Source organism: Leptosomus discolor, chromosome 2, assembly GCF_034619465.1.
Source record: "Leptosomus discolor isolate bLepDis1 chromosome 2, bLepDis1.hap2, whole genome shotgun sequence".
Lineage (NCBI taxonomy): Eukaryota > Metazoa > Chordata > Aves > Leptosomiformes > Leptosomidae > Leptosomus > Leptosomus discolor.
The window spans coordinates 80,658,322-80,681,725 of record NC_141392.1 but is presented as its reverse complement, the minus strand read 5'-3'; the positions used below and the strand labels follow the sequence as shown (position 1 = coordinate 80,681,725).

Genomic DNA, 23,404 nt, shown 5'->3' with positions numbered 1-23,404 from the left:
GTCGAAACCTGGATGTTAGAGTGGTGTGGAAGAGAAGATCGGTGACAACCAGGAGTTGGGAAGCTGTTACAGCTGGACCCAGGTGCTGCAGTTTACATATAAGAGCTTGTTCTTTTAGGTGATGTCTTTTTAGTGCTTGATTTTTTCTTTGGTTACAAATAATGACACACTGTTCAATATTTAACCTAGAAAAGAAGGGGGGAAAAACTAAACTGCTCAAAATGGTTGAAAACACTACAGGCAGAACAATCCAGAGTTCGGGCTTTTTACTTAATTACTTTTGAACACAAGCTTCCAGTCGCTCATTTTGTTGGTGAGAAAAAGGATGCAATTACATAAATACATACCTTTCCCCTCCCTAGGAGGAAAGAAAACACTGTGTGTGTTTTCTCTGCAGGTTATGCACAGTCCATCAACATTTACCCTCGTTGCTGACTGGGAGAGCAGCAGGTTCAGGACGCTCTGTGTAACCATTTCTGCTGCTTTGTGTCTAACAGCTTTACCTGTCATCCCGGGCTGCAGCCCCTTAGGTCTCCTTGCCCCGGAGTCAGGCACCCATGGCCGCAGCCTGCCTCCCCCTCAGCTGGGCTATGCTGTGGCAAGGAGCTCCCTCCCTCGGAGAGGGTGTCTCCAGCCCTCAGTGGTGGCCATTGGCTTTCTTCAGTACTTTCGAGCAGGGCTGCCTCCCTTTCACCCCCCTGGGGGGGGGGGTTTCATTGCTGTTGAGGTTGGCTCAGCCCAGGCTGGAACCAGCTGTGACCAGCGCTGGGCAGGTCACCATGCGCCCCTTTGAACCTTGTGCCTTGCACAGGTGATAACCTCCAATGTACTTCAACTCCAGTGCCTTCGTGCAGGCGTTATGGAGAGGAAAAGGTAAAGAGTATGCTGGTTTTTGGTCTTGGGGTTTTTGTGTGTGGGTTTTTTTTTTTGGTTGGTTGTTTTTTTTCAGATTAATTATGCCATTTTTGATCAGGAAATTCATTTGGTGGTTCTTATTTTCTACGAAAACTAGACTGCTCTTCACACACTTTATATAAAACAAGTACTGCATCACAAATGCTAGGTACACTGTGGAATGAAACTTTCAGCCTTTGATTTATATTTGAAAAAGCCTACTTTTGAAGTGTGATCCAGGCCTGGAAAGCCTTTACCCAGTCTCGGTTCCAGCTAATGCCTGAATAAGGAAATGCTACATCTCAGCACTTTGCCCATCGGCGCTCTGACATAGAAATAAAAAGTACCAGAGAGAGGTTTGCTCAGCGCTATCTGATTTTTTTCATTCTGCAAGGTGTTTCTCTGCAGTGAAGAGCTGTATGGTGACTGTGGTAGGGGTACTTGCCACCTGTGACACAGCTTCACAGGAGCTCCCCACACCATGCACTCTCTGCAGAGTGGCGTGTCTGGGGGGCTCTGCATGGGAGGAAGCAGCCTTTGCGAGTGAGGGGGTTTAATTTTCTGAAATTGTTGCCGTGAGAGCCTAGCAAGCTGAAAACTGTTGAACTTGTGCCTGTGAGGATTTATTGTTTAAGTGTGGATGAGGATGAACCAATATTCCTTGTAGCGGATGGCCTGGTGGACTACTGAAGTGAGTCATTTAGTAGACTGGAACATGTTTTGTGCCCTGCATAATTCATCTGCACTTAATAAATGCTTGTGGCTGGAGGCACAATGAAAAATATATGTTAAAATTGTAAAAATGGAAGTATGTGTTAACTGTAATAATTACTACAATTAAATGTTCTGCTATACATAGGAGCTATGAGCAACAATACTACATGTTAAAAGCTTAAGGTTGCTTTTTTATTTCACATTGATGAGGACAGGAGAAAACCCTTAGCTTTGAAACACCTGGAATTTGTTTATGTCTCAGATATTTCTCTAGCTTAAAACATGTTTTGAGGAAGCTCATTGGTTACTGTTTTTGTGTCCTGACAGTTATTGAAGGCATAAATACTTCTTCATTTGCTTGCATGCACACCTGTACTGCCCCAGCACTGAACTCCAGTCAGTGCACTACAGAGGTGTGCATTCACAGGTTTTCTTCCCACTGTTCTAATGCTCAGGTTCCTCCGGTAGCTTCTACAACTTTTGTACGCCTTCACAGTGTGGTACTTTGTTTATTGCTCATTGGTTCTCTCTCAGATACATAGGCAACCTAGCAAGCAGTTTTTAATTGCTCTGGTATTAGTTTCTGCGTCTGTAATTCTTCTATTTCAAATTTTGTTGGGATTTTTTCTATCTCTAGGGTAGCCTAATCATGCCAAGTTTCATGAAAAGGAGGACTTCCTTTTTTGAATTCTTGAACAGCCCAGTTAGGCTCTTGAGGAGAGCATGAAGTGATGCGCACTTTGCTCACCTTCTTGGCTAATGCTCTGAAATGGAACAAAGCTTGGAAGAAAATTTTTGAATTGTTGGCTCTCACCACCTACAGTTTTTTGTCAGCCATACAATAGATGTTTAATTCGTGAAAGTACTGTAAGACGTTTACCTCACAAGCTCCTAGAGGCCACAAAACATTTCTCAGCATTCTGTAACAAACCTTGGACCTACAGTAAAAGATGAAATCTGTATTGCATTGGTGCAAAAAATGGGAATAGATCAAGGGACCTGCCAATTTGTAATGTCCTACATTTGTTTACTAAAATTTTGGAACTTGCTACAGAGAAAATCAGCCTCCCTTTTTCCCCTTCTTCTCATCCCACCTTAATGTTCCTTGACAACTATCTATACTGTCTCTAAAGGTGTAGCAAAGGTGATTGGTGTAACACCTGAGAATGAGTTAAACATAAAAATTAGGCACTTTCCCCTTCTAAGTCAAAACACTGAAAAAACAAACAGTTTGCAGTCAAGAAAGAACAATCAGTTTTCTTTTAGGCATAGATATATCAAAAATATTCAGTACAGTACTTGTATAGAAAACTTGAACTTCATGAATCACTTTAATGTCTTATATAATCAAATTAATTTCACGGTCCCTTAAACATAGTAAGTTTTCTTCTGGAGTGGCTCTGGTTCTGAGACTTTCACAGTAGAGTAAATCTGCTTTTGCCTCTTGTTGTTCTTGAAAAGTGGTTCAGTATAGAAATATGAGAACAGGGACTAAAGCCCAGGTGTTTCTCAGATGGCTGTCATAACCATCATACTAACAAGTGTCTATTTGTCTCCTACTGAGCATCTCCAGCTGCAGATTTGGGATAACAGTGCACTTAAGAATAATCTATAGTAATTTATTCATTCCTCACCTCCTAAATAAAATTAAATTTGATTCCCCTGGAAAAACAAAAAGGCCAAATATATTTGAGATTACAAAAATCCTGAGGGAAAAGTCATCATGCTATTATCCAATAACAACCGCATGGGTAAGACACAGTTCTGATTTTCCTCATTTTGAGTAGATGCATATTTTGTAATCATTGCCTCCATTTGAGACTCAAACTGTAGTGCCGCTTTGAATCTCCTAATCTACAGTCTCTAATTCATTCTAAAAGTTTATTCTTTCTAAAGTTCATATTTTCATCAGTAATGTATATTTTTTAAATAACTTTCCACTTTTCTGTACATCTCATGGATATGATTTTTTGAGCAAAGTGTGGACTTCTCGTCTTTGGCAGTTTACTTAATGCTCTCCCAGTGGGAGAGGAATAGTTGTTGTGTGAAACTGATTATAATCTCTTTCCTACCACATATCTGTAACATAAAGCTGTGTTTAAGAGTTTCATGTTGTCTTAATTTCCCACACTTGCAGTGGTTTCTAGTTGTGATGATCTGCTGCAAGGAATGACTGAAGGTTCATGACAAGCATTCCGTGTGACAAAGAACTTTTTCCACTAAATGCTACTTGAAGGTTAAAATACAGTTCTTGCCAGTAGTCCACATTGATATCTGAATACTTCAGGGGTATAAGGTCATGAAGATGTCTGTACATTCAGATTCTTGCCCCACCCCCACCCCCAATCTGCTCTTTTTTCCCTTGTCAACTTTCTATTAAGTAAGATGTAAGTAGTTCAGATAGATGCATATCTTGAGTTCACATACTGGCAGCTCATATATCAGCTTTGGAGGATACTCTTGTCTGTTATATGGCAACACATTTTGCAGCACTGTCTTATTTAAACTAATGTGTCTATATAGAAAGACTGTCTTTCTGTCTGTCTTCTTGGTCATGTTTGAGTAGTGAGTACCAAAAGCTAGGATTTCTTTTTTTTTTCTGGCAGTGTGTCATACTACCTGTCCCATATTGCCACTCTTGTGATTTGCAGTTCTTAAGTGGAAGTGCATGGACATCAGAGCAAGTGAGCAACTGACAGGACTTTGCCTTCAAGAAAAACTCTGCTTTGAAATGTCATCCTTCCCTCGGTCTGAAATCATCTAAATTTTTTGACTGCAAGGGCATACATTCTAGTTGCTGTATTTTTCTTAATTTTAAGGAAATGGGAGAGACCTGGGAACAATCCCAAGTGGTTTTGTTGACATGTTATTGTCAGGTTTTTTTTGGTAGGTGGTTAGTGTCTCTGGGGTATGCTATGTTGTTAATTTCAAAGCTTTATTTCATGTAATTGTCCCAGATCATTTGAAGATGGTACTAATATGCAATAGTTGTATAAGATTTTAAGTTTGAAAAGACAACTCTACTATATAGCTTTTAAGTCTATTTATTCAAGATTACTTAGGAATCAAGTATTAAATCCATTTAAGCTTCCATTAAATACATTAATTCATGTTATGTAAATATCATTATAGCATTTGGGGTGAATATGGAAAATTTTTTCATTTGAATTAGTTTCTAAAAATACTGTTTTCACAGCCATGTAGACCTATATCTGCCATTTACTCAGAAGTCATGCATGCCCTAGCTATCACTTCTCTGTGTTTTAGCAAGCAGGGACCAAGTCTAGTCATGAGAAAGTAGTTCAGTTTCTATATCTGGTCTGCCCTCAGCATCTCTACTAAAGATTGCCAGTAAATATAGTGATGTTTCTGTGATTTTTTACTGGTGGCGTTTATTTCCTTTTCAAAGCAGGAGAAGCAAAATAAAATGAAACAAAGAAAGCAGGACAAGTCTAAAATTAGACTTGTTAAATATAACGTAATAGGAGTCGAAATTGTTTACAAGTTGTGTGCGCTGGACAAAAGTTTCCAATTGTCTGTTTTAGCAAGCAATGACAAATAACTTGGAACACACAAATTGAGTTAAAACATCTTACTCTGACCTTAATTTTTGATATGCTGTTATGTTATGTACAAAAGACCATTAACATTTTTCACGTAATTTTGTATGGAAAATGTCAGCCCATGCTGAATTACTTGATTTAGTTCTTCACGGTACTTTAGCTGTTAATAAAGATCCTATAGAAATGTTTTAGAAGATGTAAGTTTGAGAGATTATTTAGCTATGGGCAACAACTGTCTCAGTTTGAACAATTTGCACAGTTGAGAATGTTGTTATGTGACGGGGTTATAACTGAGAAATTGTGATGAAATATGAGATAGTGTACCTGTGACATAGACTTGTGAGTGAAGAAAAAATTCCTAAATTGACTAAATAGCAAGGTTGTCCTTCCCTAGTCTGCTTTTGAGCTTAAGAGGTCTACTGGGATCCTCTGCCATATACCTACACCTGCAGTCTTAATTTAGGAAGGTTTTATATAGTAAGCTGTAGTTCCTGTTCCAGCTAATTTCACCAGAGAAATTATTTTTTGAGAAAATAGTGTGGTTCCTTTGCAGGATCAAAAAGGGGGAATGATGAAAAAGAGGACACTGATTTTATCTTTTAGTTATGTTCTCTACTGGTCTGGTTCTGCTGAAAATGTTTAGAGCTAAGTTTTTTACAATCTAAAAACTTCATTGCAAAAAATCATAGCAATACTATGTTACTAAAATCTCTCAGCATTATGTTACTAAAAGAACAATGTGTGTTGGAAAAAGACTGTATTAAATTCTCTGTCAGAGGTTATCACAATTTCTTACTGACACTGTAGTGTGGTTCCATGTTACATTACGACAACATCATTTTGAAATCAAGACAGCTTTGACATCTGGTTGTAACCAGGAAGAATATTTAGAGATATAATAAAATAAAATACCAGTGTTTTTTAAATACTAGACAGTGCTGCCTGTGATATCTAAATAGTAATTAGTCATCTCCATTAGTATTTTCAATGAGCTATTTCAGATTTTAGAAGCACTTTATGCCTGGAGCCTGCTGTAACTGAAATCCTAAGTAGAGCTTCCATTTTTTTGTCAGTTGGTTATATTATATATGTGCACTGCAAACATAATGATGAATAGTAACCCTTGTTACTGACACTAAATGGAGCATGCTCCAATGTAAGAAGGAAGTTAGCACAGCAGAATACTTTTTTTTTTTGCTAACACAGAAATAAACTGCTACTTTTGAGGAGACGCGCTTTTACTCTGTCATTTTAATTCAGCTAAACAACCTGACATTTAATATTGCGCACAGACCAATTAGCGATCGGTAAACCACATCACACACTGTTATGCTGGTGTGAACAATAAGATTTTTTGAAAAATGTTACTGCATCTAATTCCACAGTAAAAGTAATTCAAAATGGAATTGTAGAGTATTGAAGATGAATGCAATGGCATGAATCACTTATTCAGCCTCTTTGCTGCTGCATATATGTGTTTTGTTACCTGTAAAATCAAGAAAAAAAAGTTAATACTCTCATCTGAATTATGTAGGAGTGTTCTACAGTGCTTAAATGTTTCACAATTTTGTATATAAACCTGATAGATTAGTTAGGAGGCTGGCTAGTCTGATTACAAACTATTAGTCTGAGAAATTGCTTTAATTGAATTAGAATTATATACATTCTTTGAAGAGGAATGTCATAGTTGCATGATAATGCTAAAGGAAGATTTATCTGTCTTAAGGTAATCCTAACTGAGACTGCTTACTGTCTGTTAGAATTAAGGAAGAAGAAAGACGTGATAAGAAAGTATTGGGAGTGTAGATACTTTTTAAATTTTTAATAAAATTTTTGTGTGTCAGTTGCAACATACTGAGAAGGGAGAAAAATTCAGGAAATGTTGAATGTTTATCAGAAGTTGTCCTGCTAGCAGTTCAGGTTCTTGTTTTGATAATTTTCTTTTCTTTTGAATCCTCTGTTTTCATTAAGGCCTTATTCGATTACAAGAACTCATCAAGGCTCCATCGCGATACAACCTGAGACTAAAAATCCGTCAGTTACCAGCTGACACGAAAGATGCAAAGCCATTGCTAAAGGAGATGAAAAGAGGCAAAGAATTCCATGTAATCTTTGACTGCAGCCATGAAATGGCAGCAGGTATCTTGAAACAGGTAATACTCATTTTGCTTTAGATGGCCTGATCTTTTTCATCCCTAATAACTAAAAGGCATGTCCAGACTTAATAGCATTTAACAAGCAGGGCAATTGTGTGTCAGTTTTACTGAGGACTAACTGAAAATCAGCCAAGGATTTCATAGGTAATTTTATTGGTGACTCTAACAGTAGCTGCTTTCATTATGTTTTTTTTGTTTAAAGAAACAGATTAATCAGTTCATGTATAGGGGAAAAGGTATATCAGTCTTTCAACTATGAAGAAGTGGTACTTTGGAGAATTAATGCTTTAACCTGGGTTTAAAATGCTTGCTTTGTGTTATTTTATACAACAATTTTTATTTATTTTTTTTTAAATTGAAGCCTCTAAATAGTGTACTTTGAATTAGGTAGTGATATTTGAATAATATGTTACCAACAGACCACAAGAATATGTTCCACTGAGGGGACAGAACTATACAGATAGCTTTTAGAGCTGTATTCTCCTCACATTGCTAACAGGACTGCAAAACACCTGAATACGTTTGAGTAGGTGCCTTGAAAGTGTTTGCTTTGTTGTGTACAAGTAAGATAAGTAGGCGAGATACAGCAGATTCTGAAATATTGAACTGACTTTATATGGCAGAAGCAGATTCCAGTAATGTCTTCCAAGAGAAGGTGGCAATATATCCGTATACAAAGGGTGTGGCTCATAAGAAAGCTTACTGTGACCCTGAAGTATGCATAGAAGGCAAGCCTTTTTGTGTCTTCTTTACTTTAATGAGCTAGGTACAAAGACTGGGAATTCTTTATACTCAGAGGTCGTTTTCCCCATTTTTTTTAGTTGAACTATGGGCTTGCAATGAGGAAGATAGGAACACCTAAACCAAAACAATATCCTACATTTCTAATGCACAGCGTTTAGTGACTTTAATTCATGTTTGTATTATGTTTGCTAGCAGACTATATGGTTTAATTTGAAATAAGGTACTTACAGGTATTGTTGTGGGTACAATTAAAATGGCTGGGAAGCATACATGTATACTATGATTTCTTTGCTTTATTGTTCATTGATTAAAAGGCTTTTATTAAGTCCTAGTAATTTTAAACCTCTGCTGGTGGTTTTTGCTCTTTGCTAAGCATAAGCCAGCCTAATTAGACTAATTGTTTAGCCTAAATCATTAGGTGTACATTTAGTTTTTTTAACATCTTAAAAATGCATATGGAAAATGTGTTGATGGCAATACAAAGCTGCAGTGCTAACAGTAATTCCATCAAAGTACAGTATTTATACTGTACCTAGGAGTTTTTAGGTGGAAAGAAACTTTTCTTTCTATACAACATTGTGAAAAAATTATGACTAGAGGGAAATGGGAACAAAACTAAAAGCATTGTATCTTTAATCTTGTCCTAGGACCCAAGAGTGAGCTTTCAACCTCTTTAAATCAAATTGTAAATTGTTTTATCAAACTACTCTGCTCATCCTAAAGAATGTAGAAGAAAGATACTGAAGCAATTCTTTCATGAGTGTTTAGATCTTTAGACAGTTTCTGTAGACTTTTAGCTTTCCTTTCAGCTGCAATATTGCGATGCTTTAATAAGTCTAAAATTGGTAGCTCTGCAGCTGAATGTGAGCTCTTGCTGTCAAAACTGACACAAAGGATGTTAAGGCTGTATTCATTATTAGGTGATATTATTCCAAATGTAGTGTTTACAAGTGTTTGTTGAAAAATAATTTTAAAAAAATCTTTAAGTATTCAATTGTGAGCTATTAGTTAACCATTTTTTTTCTGGCAATAAAGAGCTGAACTTGGGGATACATGACAAGGATTTTCTTCCTGGGAGGCTGACTGGAAAGATTAACAATGAAGTTGATGGAAGAGAAAACAAGTTGGAAATAAAGCAAACAAAGTACCTTGAGAGTCCAGTGAAATGGCAGCTACGGTTTTCTGGCCAGGAATAAATCATGAAAAGGAAAACCAAATCCCATCACTCAGACAAGCATAATTAAATTAAGGCAATTCTCGGTGGTAACTACATCACCAGGCAACCAGGGAAAGCAGACATGGTTTGAAAGGTTAGGGAAACTGGAATAATGAGACCAGAGAAATGACAATGTTTTGAAGAGGAAAAAGGAGTGAGTTCTTTTGAGAACAGAGGAAAGTGAGAGAAAGGAGACCTGGAAAAGAGACAACACTGGCACGTAGCAGAATCAGGAACATGCGTAGGATGTTCTTATATAGAGATTCTGTGCAGTTTGAAAGACCTGATTATAAGCAGTTAAGACAGGTATTAATCTGTTATGTACATGGAGAAAGATACCTTGTCTTTAATTAAAAACAACAAAAAAAAGTTATTAAAAAAAAGTTAACAATGTAGTTGTACAGTTTCTAATGAAGTTGTAGTATTTCTCATGAGATAATGGTTTTCCTGTGTTTAAGAGAATTTAAATTGCTATTGGCACACTATACTATAGTCCTACATATTATTGTGGAATTCTAAATAAACAAGTATAGACATCCTTTGGAAAACTGTTGTTGCAGTTTTTGTCAAAATCTTATCTAAAATATTAAAAATCTGATATGCAACTGATATTTGAAATTCATTTTAACTTTTAACATTTCTTTGGAAAAGAATTTATTGACTAGTCATTTCATCACTTTTCAAGCAGTTTCACAAGTAATAAGGATCCCATAGTCTTCAGAACTCTGGTAATTCTTTTGTGTACAAATTCTGGTATTGTGACAATTGTATAATTGTTGTCTTCAGTATGTTTAAGGAGGTGTATCTGGTAGCAACTTGTAAAAGAACTCTATTGATAATTCCTGGAAAAGAAGAAAATATTGCTTACTTGTGTAGATTTTTTACACGGCTAAAATTAGGTAAAAATCACTGTAGATACTAAAATGATTGAATAAATCGTACTAGTCTATGGCAACTTTTGAGCGAAGTGTGAAGATACATTTTTTTCAGGTGAAAATGCCCTTAATGAGTAAGAATGATGAGACATCCAATAGTTTATTTCTTTGAAATTGTATTTACAAATATGTGTTCTTACGCTGTTAAGAGAACAGCATGAACATTTTAAAACACGTAGTTGATCAAAAACTATTTGGTATTACATCATTAGCAAGACAGATGAAGGTACTTGATAGATATCTGAACTTATAGAGTAATATTATGAATATTTGTTCCTCATTTTTTGCTGAAGTAGGGTGTATCTCACTGTCAAAACTTGAAACAAGTATTTTCTTCCATGGTTGGAAAACGTATAATATAAGCTTGGGTCCTTCTTTTAAATGTATAGTATTGTTCATCACAGTAGAAAAAATATTTCCTATTAAGTTATCCTTTCTAAGGGAAGGGTTCAATAATGAATGAAAATATTGTCGACTCAAATTTTGTGTGGCAACTTAATGCATCCATTAGTATGTAAAACTATAAGCCTCTTTCACATTTACTGCACTAAACAGTCTAATAATATTCTTTCTATCAGAAGATCTGGTTCATAAATTCCTTTAATAGTCCGTAATCTACTCTAACTGCTAGGAAATGACTTGCTTGACCTAATTTTAGTATAATTCCAACCCTATAGTCTGATCCCAGTAGTGTTCTTTTGCAGCTTTTCGTTTGCTATGTAAATGTGATAAAAATGTATTATGTGACCTCAGAAACTAATCTTTTGTTTATTTTTTTCAAGGCTTTAGCTATGGGAATGATGACAGAATACTATCACTATATCTTTACCACACTGGTAAGTGGCTTATAAAAACATAGTGATGACGTCTAACAAAGATGTTACTTTCCTTAATTATATTACTTGACAAAGTGAAAAAGTTCTCTCTGGAATGGGGTCTGAGTACAAGATGTTCTCTCTGTTGAGTTTTTTTACCTTCAGTGAAAACTCATCAGGATGTTTTAATTATTGTTCAACAGTGTGCCCGGGAAACTGATTACACCTGAAAAAGCAGCTGACTTTGTAGCACTGCAGTTTTAAACTTTCAAGCAGGGTTAAGTATGTAATTCATAATTGATTATTTATTACGAATTTTGTCCTTTTCCTCTTTAGCTATTTGTGTGTGAAGATTATGACATTTTAAAATTACTCATATATTCCCTATTTTTTATCCAACATTTTACAAGGTAATTCTTCACCGTCATATGATTCCTGAATAATTTGGTGTAAATATTAGCAGCATTTTATTTAACAGTCCACATGAGCTTTTTAGGCACATGAATTATGTGATATTCTTTGGTGTCCATTGTAAAAGTAACTAAGAAGGGATTAGATCATTCTTGGAACCATAAGATTTAACATTTGCCATAAATGAACACTTAAAATATGAATGCTCTTACAAAACATGACAAACATGTACGTGAAGACCTTTTTAGCTGCTCACCACAGCCTAACTAAGAAACAGTTTAAAATTTGGTAAAATAGTACTCTAGAAACTACAGTTGTGCACGTTTCCCTGTTTTCCATTGTGTTCAAATTTGCCTATTTAGATTGCAGTTCATTAAGGCTCTTAAAATACAGGTCATTTCAAGCATGAGAGAGATGTGCCTCGGTAAAACTCTGCTTGAAATGACTTACATTTAAAGTCACATACATGTTTAAGTCCTCACGGAAATGAAACTTTTGTGGTAGGGAGGAAAGTTCACATGAGAATCACAAAACAGAAGTTTGTGGAAAGTATTAGCATGGAAATAGCTTGTTGAACAGAAAGCAAAATGTTTTGTGAAGTTCATTAGAACTGTAAAGGCAAAATACCCTGCATAAGTACCTGTCCTATTTTAGAAGGGTAAATTGTTCTGTCACTTGCAGATTTAGGATCGCATGCAATTGAATTTCCCTCACTTGTCTATCAAAATGGGTTCTAGTTGTTTCAAGGGATTTTTTTTATTTTATTTTGCGGTTGCTGAAAATTGATGTTTTGAGTGGTATGCTGTCCATTGGCATTTAATTTTTATTCTTAAAGCTATGTTTAAAAATCAACATTTTCGGTCATTCTTATTGCCTTATTAGAACACTCTTTTTATTAAGAGAGACAAGTGTTATACTGACTTGGTGCTATCAAAGGATAATTTAATGTGCACAAACAGATGATAGATTTTGATTTTGCAATGTAGGTTTGGAATTTGATTCAGGATTTAGTTGGTTTGATATATTAATTGCTTCTTACCTGACATGGTGAAAGTCCTATCAAATAAATTTTCCAGTCACAGTATTTACAGCAGTCTTCTGTGTATTCTCCTCTGGAATGATTCAGGGTCTAATGCAGTAGTTCATTAATACACCAACCTGTGTGTATTTATAATATTTGCGTAATGTTGTTGTGTGTATTTATTATATTCCAGTGTAAACGTGAATGTATTTAGATAAAATAATTACATCTGAGGTTCTGACTTCTTTCACAGTAAAACTGAGAGAATTTTTAAAGGGAAAGATGTAACATAGTTCTAGTTATGTTCAACCTTTCCTTTGCAATAAAATGTTTTATTTCTTTAGAAAAAGGATGAATTAGGTTATTTGTAAATGAATAACTTAAAAGCATTTTGACACCTGCATGTCTTAGGTATTATATATGGAAAATGGTATCATAATTGCTAATTATAATTAAAAATGGGTAGTGATTGATAACTGTTTGATATTTTTGTGTGCTTAGTGATATTAACAATGAATAATGAATTATATTCTCGTTTTCCATAGTACAATATTTAATCTTCTTCAGCTCTAGCTGGTAAACAAAATGGATTTGGGCAAGTTTTATACCTAACACTACCATTTAATGGAAATTTATAACATATTAAACTGCCAGAGAAAATAAATTAAAAGTGAGATGAACAACTAAGTATGAATTATGTGGAGAATTTCTGTGTTCAATGAAATTAAAATTATGTTATAGGATAGTAATGTTGTCTGTATAACCTTGATTATGTCACTTAAAAAAAAATATTTAAAAGGAAGTAGAAAGTAAACCAAACAAAAGTTTATTTATAATGCACAGAGCTAGGCCTAGTGAGTCACAACTGTTTTTTTCATCAACTTAATACTTTTTTCCCCATGTTCAAAACTTGATCTTAGACCTGAGTCTCCTGAAGTTGAGTACTGCTTCTACATTGTTTCTAAGGATTCCATCAAAGGATTGAGATAATCTTGAGTTTATTTGCTTGATTTAAAATTTGATTTTCTTCTTTTTATTAATTTATATTTACCTCTGTGTGTGTGTGTGGCTAAATATACACACACACACACACACATACATGTGTATTGAAAATACATTAATTGGCAAAGACTGTTCTTGCAAAGACAAACTCCTAGTCAAAGATATGTCCATGTGTAGAAGTATGATTGATAGCTGTGAAAAAATGCTTCCGGTTAAATTTAAAGCCATGTACATTTCCCCCCTCCCCGACAATTTGTCATCTAAAGATCAACATGTTCAAGTTTTGTAGAGAGTGAAGGTGCAAGAAAACTCTTGTTCTTGTTTATTTCATGATTTGAGATTTGTTCTGGTAAGCCAGAGAGGTAGCGATTAGTAATAATATTTTTAGCAATTAGTAGTATTTAAGCCTATTCTGGTATTTAAGCCTAGCTAGTAGTGAATACTGCTCTGCAACTGGACGTACCATTTCCTAAAAAGCGTTTCTAAAAAAAAATAAGATTTAAAAAAGCAGTTGAAGGTGTTGTTCTTCTGTGAATCAGATTACTCCCACTATGATGTCAGTTGAGTTGCTTGCTCAGAGACACAGGACCCCGGATAAACAGAGCATACTTCCTAGCTTATATAGCACTGCCTGCAAATTTCAGCACTCTCATCTGGCTCCCCAGATGACGTCTAACAATTGAAATAGGAATTGCAGTATATTAAAGAATTTATATGATGGTCATTTTTTTTCAGGACCTGTTTGCCTTGGATGTGGAACCGTATCGGTATAGTGGTGTTAATATGACTGGATTCAGAATTCTAAACACAGAAAATACCCAAGTGTCATCTATCATTGAAAAGTGGTCTATGGAACGATTGCAAGCACCTCCTAAGCCTGATTCAGGTTTGCTGGATGGATTTATGACGGTATGAATATCAGTGTTTAGTTCCTTTTTTCTATGTGTTTGTGAAGCTAAAAAAGCCTTTAAACTTTTTATTTCTCTTACTAAAATTGTTTAGAGGTGTGAGACTAAGTACTATTGTAAACATGAGTCGGGGAGTAACCGTGGAGTTTCTGTTACTATTCTGTAGACTGAATAAATGGCCATATTAACTTTCTTTCAAAATTACACATACTGTATTTCTTTCCAAATGATAATGCCATATCGTAAATATCTGATTAATCTAGTTCACATTTCCCTAGTTTGTTTGTGAAAATATTGTATGGGATCATGTCAAATCCTTGACAAAAATCAAGCTAAATCACAATTGTCTCTTTCTCTGTTTTGTGTCTTACTAATTTGAGATTCATTAATTACTAATAATTCTACATAATTATTTTAAAAATATTTTATTAATATTAGAAATAACACCTTCTTACTATGTTTTCTAGTTTCTTTGCCTCCACATAGCTAATTAGTCTGGTTGGTAGGGTTTTTTTTCTTTTTTTCTTTCTATTGCCACTGTTCTCTGGCCTCACTTCAGTTCATGAAAATCACAATTACGTTCATGCAAATAGACTTCCATTACTAGGTTTTCAGTGAGTTTCTGCTCATTAGTTGGAATTAAATCTAGAATTATAATGTCAGGAAGGGATTAAGGGATTTGTTTCAAAACATATCCTACATTAGGACCTCTTTAGTTTTCAAATTTGTTAAAAGATCTAATTCTTAACTTTGGTCTGGAGCAATTTGTAACATCTTTGCTGACAGAGTTCCACTGCTCTTTAGATTTTTTTTTTTTTGAAGTCTTTTCATTTTCCATTTGAAAAATAGCAAATTCTGTTTTTTGAAGATTGGTGTCTTAGTTATCTATCGGTTATCTAGAATGTGTTAATTGAGCCACATAACATAGCTAAGATTTTGAACAATTGTTTTCTACTGGTAAGGTTTAAAGCTTTTATAGACATTAGATAATAAATGACAATTTTAAAAAGTTAATTTCCTTTCTGTCTTCTTTTTAGAAAATTATCCTTTTCAGTGAAAAATACTTTTTTTCTTCTATTTACTTGTTGTATATAGTGTCTTGAACATGACAGTTGGAAACATTTTAAATTTTATTTGTTTACTAGTTCTGTTGTGCTGTGCTTTATAGATCCCATCATATATTACTTTATAATTTACAGTGTTCATTTCTCTAGATAGTTCCCAATAAGCAAATGAACCCCCCCAAATTTTAGAAATGTGTGAAGTATGCCTCTGGTTTACACGTAGCTGCTCTTAATACTGTTTTGTGCTTCCTTGTTTACGTTCTTTGATTTTTACTGCTTTCAATTTAAAAGTTGTAGCGGATCATCTCACTCGTAGTTATATGTTTTATGCCTTGGTCAAAGATATAATTGATCTCAAACCTTTGGTTACCAAGATCAGTAGCAATAGTTACTTTATCACAGCATAGGGCCATGGTCAATAAAATCATAGAATAATAAATATTGGAATAGAGTGCTGTGAGCCAGTCACATGTTTTTAATTTTTTGTGTTGCTGTAAAGAAAGTGCCATTCTCAGGAAAGCTTCTGATGAAAGGCAGAAACTTATTATGACTAGTATATGACTGTAAGACCATACTTTACCGCGCTATTTTGCCTCAGGATAGAAAAGTATAAAGTGCATGAAAACCGCAGTAGTTTCTCTTCTGGACCCTTAAGAGCCCTCTTTGTAACCAAGTACTCATACAGACTGTGATGAATATTTTATGGTGATTCTTTATGTTCATTAAGCATCTAAATGCTCTTTGATTACCTGGGTGTTACATACCTGAGATATGCAGATAAAATTTAAAGGATATGTAAAGGCCTAATGTTAGGTAAGTGTTAGGTGCTTACAGAGCTTTTATAATTTGGCCTTAGAAACAGAAAAAACATTCACAGGATGTCAGTTTGGAAGGTGTAAAAGAAAGTTATGTCATGACATCATTGCACAAAGTTCTTCCTGTGCTCAGAATAAAATAAGCGGAATAAAATAAGTGATTTTATTGACTTACTATCAATAAAGTTGTTAAGTTTGTAAAATACGACTTTGGCTGAACTTGGAATTTATTTTATTTTCACTGATTGATAGGTTGATAATGATTACAGCTTATTCAGAAAAATATTAGCAATAAGCCTGCTTAATGTGAGCGCATTGATCTGGAGCCGCATAACTAAATGCCATTTAATCAGATATTAAAGTAAAGCACCTGAAACTCAAGAATTTGCCAAATGAAAAAATGAGGTTTGTATATCTTTGAGCATTTAGAGACCTCAGTGAAGGCTAACTGGTTTCTAATCATGTAAAGCCAGGCAGTTATGGATCACAAAGTTTGTAAGCTCTGGTGGATTTTGTGTTATGTCCTTCTTCCTCTGACTTTTCAACCATATGCAAATCAACTTAGCCATCATGACAGAGTTAGAACTATCGATTTAACTCTGACATTTTATTTACTTATTTATGATTCATAGAGTTCTTGGTCTTAAGTCTTGTTTCGGGTTGTTTTCTGTAGTCTTGTATAACACTTTAATTACTATGTAATTTTCCTCATAATTGTCTGACCTTCAGTATCCCAACGTGATAAAAAGAGGATATAAAATTTTGTCTTGTCTCTTTGGAATATTCCAAGTCATATTTCCAACTGTGGATCCTATTGGCTTCAGTTAGGATAGTTTATCCTTTGTTTCTAGGCTGCCCCTCAGGACAGCTCTAGAAAAGGTGATGCTTTAGTACACCCAGGAAAATTAGCTGTGAAAACCAAATTTTCCGTCACGTTTCACTCTTCTTTTAGGATTTCTTAAGATTCTTTGTATAGGCTTTTGAAAAACATATTAAAACTATTTAATGAATGCTGCCATATTTAATAATTCTATTATTTAATAAAGGTTGAATTATTTGTATAATGAAGAAACTAAATCCATTCTACTATTTAGGAGTGTAACTACAGCACAATTGGCTTTGTTCTTCCTGTGATTCCAGAAAATCTGTGGAAATATTGGAAATCATTTAACGTGTTGTGTCAGTCAATATATGTTTTCTTAATATAGACTTCTTGTGATAAAAGTTTTGCTTGTATAAAGGTTTATAGGAATCAAATAGATATGATTTCTACTAAAGCCTAAATTTATTGGTGACTTTGAAATAACACTATGAATATACTTTTAATATGATACGTAGACGTTCCGAGAAAGTCTCAGTGGTCTACTTTTAGTGAAGAAGCTTTTCTATCATGATTCACACACCTAATAGATTTCAATTATACTTTTGATGCTTCTTTCATATTTGTTTGTCCTCATATCAATAACAATCTAAAGGTGTTGCTATCAAATATATTTGTGTCATTTTATCTCTGTCACACACTTATGCAAAATGCATGTGCACACATGGTGTAGTTTACTAAGTTACTTAAAATATTTATTTCTTAAATATGTAAAGGTCTTTTTTTCTGAGTATTCTCAGCAGTCTTGTATTAACTTTCATAAGTACAGGAATATGTTAATGATAACTGTCACAAGTAATAAGCCATAACTTTAGAAAATACCAGAAGGAGTCAAAGACCAATCTATTATGCAATACTTTATCTTTTTTACTAGTAAATTAACTATATCTAACATTTATCTATCTTTTTTTTCTCATTGCCTCCTTGTTTCTTCTTGTTACTCTTGCCTGAAAAAGTCCCAATGAAATAATGAATAAAGTTTTTAGTCATGTTAAATCCAAAGCTGGGGCCTTTTCAGAGTACAATAAACTTTGTAATGAATACTCACTTGATCCTGCACTTCCTGACTTAATTCAGAAATACATAAAAATGTCTTTTTCTTCTTTGACTTCTTATATGTTTCCAAATGAAATCCAAAGTGTCTCTAGTCAGTGACAGCCTATCTGGTAAATGTCTGCTCGTTCACCCATTTCCCTGAGACTTATTAATTGTAATGTATGAACAGCATTCAAATCAAAAGACCTTGAATAGCATCACTGAAAGTTTTGAGGTTTGCTCCAGGATAAGTATTTTGAGTGTATATCACCAAAATGAATGGGTTTTTTTTTGTATACAAAATGTATGATAGATTCAGTTATGCAAACCTGTGGTTCTGTTGGGGCAATCTGCCTTGAAAGTATTTCGACATTGCAGATTGCAATACAGACTGAAACTAGTCTGAAATGGAGCCTTGATATTATTATGTTACGTTACTAAACAGCTAACTTTGTTGAGGATCTTCAAACAATTCTCTGATATATGATATATTCATCACTAACTTTATATCAAACTTTGAAATTTGAAAGTAGTTGCTACTTAGCATACTTAGCAACCACTTGAACAAAATAACTTGGCATTAAAAATCCCACACAATTTTTCAACCAGAATATTTCTTCTTGAAAAATGAATTTATAATGTATGTTAAGAGAAAAAAAAACCTGGATGAAGTAAAAACATTTCATTAAAAATGTTTCGTTTACGTAACTTTAGCTTTTTATTTCCTAAGAAGTTTAGATTTGCAAGGGTTTATCCTGATTTAGCCTGGAGAAAAATCTGAATTTTGAATTTTCCTGCGAGGTGGAAAAACTACTTAACAACTAAATATTTTTGTTAAATTCTAACAGTATTGTCATCAGTACTGTATTAACAGAACAATATTCTGTTATAACAGAGAAGTGGCATACTACTTTCAAGAAACTTTACTATAATATACTTGACTTCTTACTTTTGAGTCTGTACAAATAGCACAGAGAATAAGAAAAAAACCCCACAAATCCCTGAGCATAAATGCACTCCTGCATTTATATATGACAACCATCCTTCAGACCAAGCAAGGTAAAGCATGAATAAAGTGTTATGAGTTCAGAATTCTTTCACTCTACAACTATTAATCTTCCACAGTTTTCTGTGCCTCAAGTCAGAACTTAGCATGCATAATTAAGATGCTCTAACAGGCTCTGCTGCTTCATTAACGTAAAGTTTTCCTTACTAATTGCTTTTGCCTATCATCCGATTTAGCTATCTGCTTTCATCTTACATAGAAAAGAGTGTACATTTTTCTATTCTGACTATTAATCTATTTAACGTTCACTTTAGGAGCTGTATATGGCAGGTGCAGGGAAGCACCTGTTGTACTTGATGAATGCTATAACTAAGGTCAATATTAAAAAATATTCCTCAGAAAAATCATAGGTGGGGTCTGATTATGTTTTGTAGGCTGTCTACCAGAATGGAAAGTTATTCAGTTGTGCACTTTCTCTTTCCACTCTTTTCTTGTTTATTTTTTTACATATATTTTTAAATTTCTCCATTCTTTTCTGGACATAGTGTGTTTTCAAGCTTAGGTGCTCTCCACCATGAAACATAATATTTTTCAGCAAGTGAAAACTATTTGTGATAAAAAATTAGAGTGATATTAAATACTGAAGTCAAAAATGTGAGGATTTGTTGCATACCTACGTTCATCTTATGGTTCATTTCTGTGTATGAGATTTTCGTGTGATTCAAAAGAAGAGAGATGAGATTTTTGTGAATAAATTTGAAATTTTTAAAAGCTGGTGTATAGATTTCCTAGGATAAGGAGAATAGTTCCAAGGATATTTTCTTTAAATATATAACTATAAAAAAGATGCAAGCATCATGAGGAAAAATACTAATACATTTATACATTGTCCTTAATTAAAAGAATAGATACAACTGAAAATTCTTTCATATACAATATATACAAATATATATATATATTTGTATATATAGAATATATACAAATGCATTCACTCCACAGAGCTGTGTAGGAAATTCGTTTTGAAACTAACTGTTTTGAGGGTTACAGTAAAAATGCCGAAATTATAATTGCTTTGAAATTTGAGAAGGGAAAATTAAAGAGAGAATAATAGTGGATTTGTAAATGTGTAGGTGGTTTCCTCTAATTAGCTCTCCAAATTTGCACACCCAAAGACTTGAAGGACACATTTGTGTATTATATTCTTTGTTTCTTCTCTTTTTCCCCTGATTGTAAGAAAACATCCACTAAGTGACCTCTCAGTGTCCAAACCTTATGCCTGTCCTGTGAAGTCTTGTTTATCTGAATGTTCACCTTAGCTTTGTAGTTATATTAGTTTAATATTCTCAGAAGTTTTGTTGAATCCAATGGTAAGGCAAAGAATTGCTAAAGAAAATAATGGTCGAAGGGTGAGTATGGATGCACAACAACCGTGTATTTTCAGTTGCATTAAATCAATTTGTACGAAAAACTCTAAACCCTTGTAATGAATTGGACCAATGCATGAAGGCCATGTTAAATGGTCAGCTGTATCAGTTGAAAGAGCCCATTAATCATCAGAGCCCTTTGGCTTACTTTCGGTAAAGTTTTTTGAATCATGTTAAACTAATTTGGTTAAGCTAATACAGTTAGAAAGTATATTTTTTTCCATTATAGACAAGATTGGAAGAGATTAAGTGGGTAAGGGGGGGCTCTGAAACCATGGCACTTGTAACTTAAGAGCAGTCTGAAACTTAAAAATCTAGAATCAAAAAAAGTGATTCAGGTTTTTTATCATGATGTAACCAAGACTTAATGATGTTTTTCATGAAAAAAATAAACAACTCCCATGTCAGATAAATGGACATGAATAATATTGAGGGCTCTCTTCTACTTTCTACTATTATGAACGACAAGTATATATTTTCCAGGTTCAACACACTACTCAATTTTTAAATTTTATTTTGGTTGGTTTTGGATCTAGGTGTTAAAATTAAGCTCTTAACTACTGACTCAAGAAATCAGGGAGATGCAAAACTGGAAATACGCTCTATTAGCAATACTAGTATTTTGTATATTTACTTCAGTTTAATTTTTAATCAAATTTTGTTCTGTACATCAATTTCGTAGTTTCTTGTGCAGTGTTCTCCAAAGTTCTCTGCTTTGCTTTTCTCCGAAGGGAAGCAAAACTATTATGGTGCTATCCCTGGTTTTCTTTCAGCACACTTCTGGAGTTCGACTTACTCTATTCATCCTTGATGTCAGGATTTTCAATGACTGTACAAACTGATACATATAGTGGGGTTATTACACTGGGTACAAATTCTGCACTGAAATAGAAAGTTCTAAAATGTAGTTTTATTTTCATTTAGCAAATAGACTTTTATAGTTACTTGGGTGTAAAAAAGAATACAGTCATTGCAAATATAGTATATTTAAGATTGTTCAATTAGTGCTTTAATGAAGTTTAGGTGCTTTTCTATTGGTGTTAACAGAATCTACAGCTGCTTTACTTCCTGCGAATTCCTTAGATTTTATTTTTTTAAATCTGATTTTTAAAATATAATAAATTATTTCATACTTGTTTGCGCTCTTGATTTGAAATGGTAAACTCTATTTTAGCAATGAAGCTATTTTACAGAAGATAAGACTGCCAATTTCTTGAATAACTTGTTACAAATTAGTCATTTAGTTCTGTTAACATTAAAAGACTATTTGTGAAACTGCAGTTTCTTATCACTAGCTAACAATACGGAAATAATATATGTGAGAGAGCTGGTCTCAAATAATAATTTAGTAAGTGCTAGCAGGCACTGTGACTGGACAGAAGGATTTGATGAGAAAAAGGTTCTGTTAAAGTTCCTGAGGGTGAAAAGATCTATAAAAATAAAAGGAAATACTCATAGAAATACTGCCTCAGATTCTGATTTAGAGCTTCAAAGAGGATAGCTTGTGATGTAGACAGCTTTATAATTATCCCTTTAGCAAAAGGAATTTTCTGGATTTGCTGATGAGATGTGTTTAGTAAAACAGTGTGGCAGCAAATGTGTACTTCAAAGGAAATACTAAACAATTACTTATTACTGCATTACAAGCTAGGAATCTTCCCTAGGCACAGTTAACTTCATGAGTTTAGGGACTATGCAGGATTTCATGCTGTAAGATGTTTTAGAAATGATATGTCAGCTATTTTGACAATTAATAGCATCATTAAATACTTGACTCCTGTATGTAGCTTTTCTTGGTATTTTAAGAGACAGGATCTATAAGAAACTTGTGATCCTACCCCTGAGGAAAGATATGCCCAAGTGTTGTGTAGCATTTAGCAGAAATTGCAGCTTCTCTCCTATGGAAGATTTCATTGAATTCTTGAGATGTGGTCTGAGGATGTATGCATATATTTATAAATATAGTAAGATCAACATGGAGTTATATAACACTTTTGTCTTAGAACTCTTCTGCTACTTTATAAAGTAATGGAGGGAACTCAGTGTAACAGCAAGTAGGAAATGGCAGAGCTTGTGCATCCTGCAAAAACTCCTATGCAGTCTGCAAGATTAGCTGACGCACAGGTTGTTTTTTGAAATAGGAACTTAAGTGCCTTTACTCAGGGAATATGGAAGTGTCTGCACTGTATGAAATTTAAAGTCTGAGGACTGTAACACAGTATAACATAATCTGTCAAAGAGGGTATCTTAGAATATACATTCTGAAATTCAGTTTAATAGTTTATTTATACACTGTATTTATTGTAACTTTTCAGGAAAAGTGAACCAAAAGCAAGATTACTTTATTCTGTTTCATTATTGTTATGGTTAAAGACTGTTGTCTTTAGGAGTAGCATAATCGGTTAAAACTGGTAGTCAGCAGACTTATTTGAGGGAATGAACAACTCTAGCAATCATTAGGGCTACAGTTGTAGGATGTGGAATGGTGACAGTGCAGCCACGCTAAGTTAAGCAGCAATGTAAATCATTCCATGTTTGGAGAGACGGGACCATAAATTTAGCTCTTATTGTGCTCTCATCAGCTTTGTGGTGGCACTGCCTGTTAGGGCTGGTATGACTCCACTCAATAATGAAGTTTAAAAGTACGTTCTGGGTAAAATTCCAGTCCTTTGGAAATCAATATATGTGTGTAATTTGGCTGACCTTTAGTTTGCTACATGCATGCCAGGCTTAGATACAGTAATGCAGACAAACCCAAGAGTTGATTTTTAATTTTTTTTTTTTTAATGGAGTATTATATA

At 34.2% G+C, this 23,404-nt stretch overlaps 1 protein-coding gene across 1 annotated transcript in view; it reads left to right on the top strand.

The window, feature by feature from the left end:
- The window catches only part of GRIK2 (glutamate ionotropic receptor kainate type subunit 2), a 432,872-nt gene that overhangs the window by 161,006 nt on the left and 248,462 nt on the right, over positions 1-23,404 (top strand). Inside the window, exons 4-6 of the mRNA XM_086461343.1 lie at positions 7,143-7,324; positions 11,005-11,058; positions 14,207-14,380. Of these exons, the coding sequence (XP_086317469.1) occupies positions 7,143-7,324; positions 11,005-11,058; positions 14,207-14,380 (410 nt within the window). The remainder of the gene's footprint in view (positions 1-7,142; positions 7,325-11,004; positions 11,059-14,206; positions 14,381-23,404) is intronic.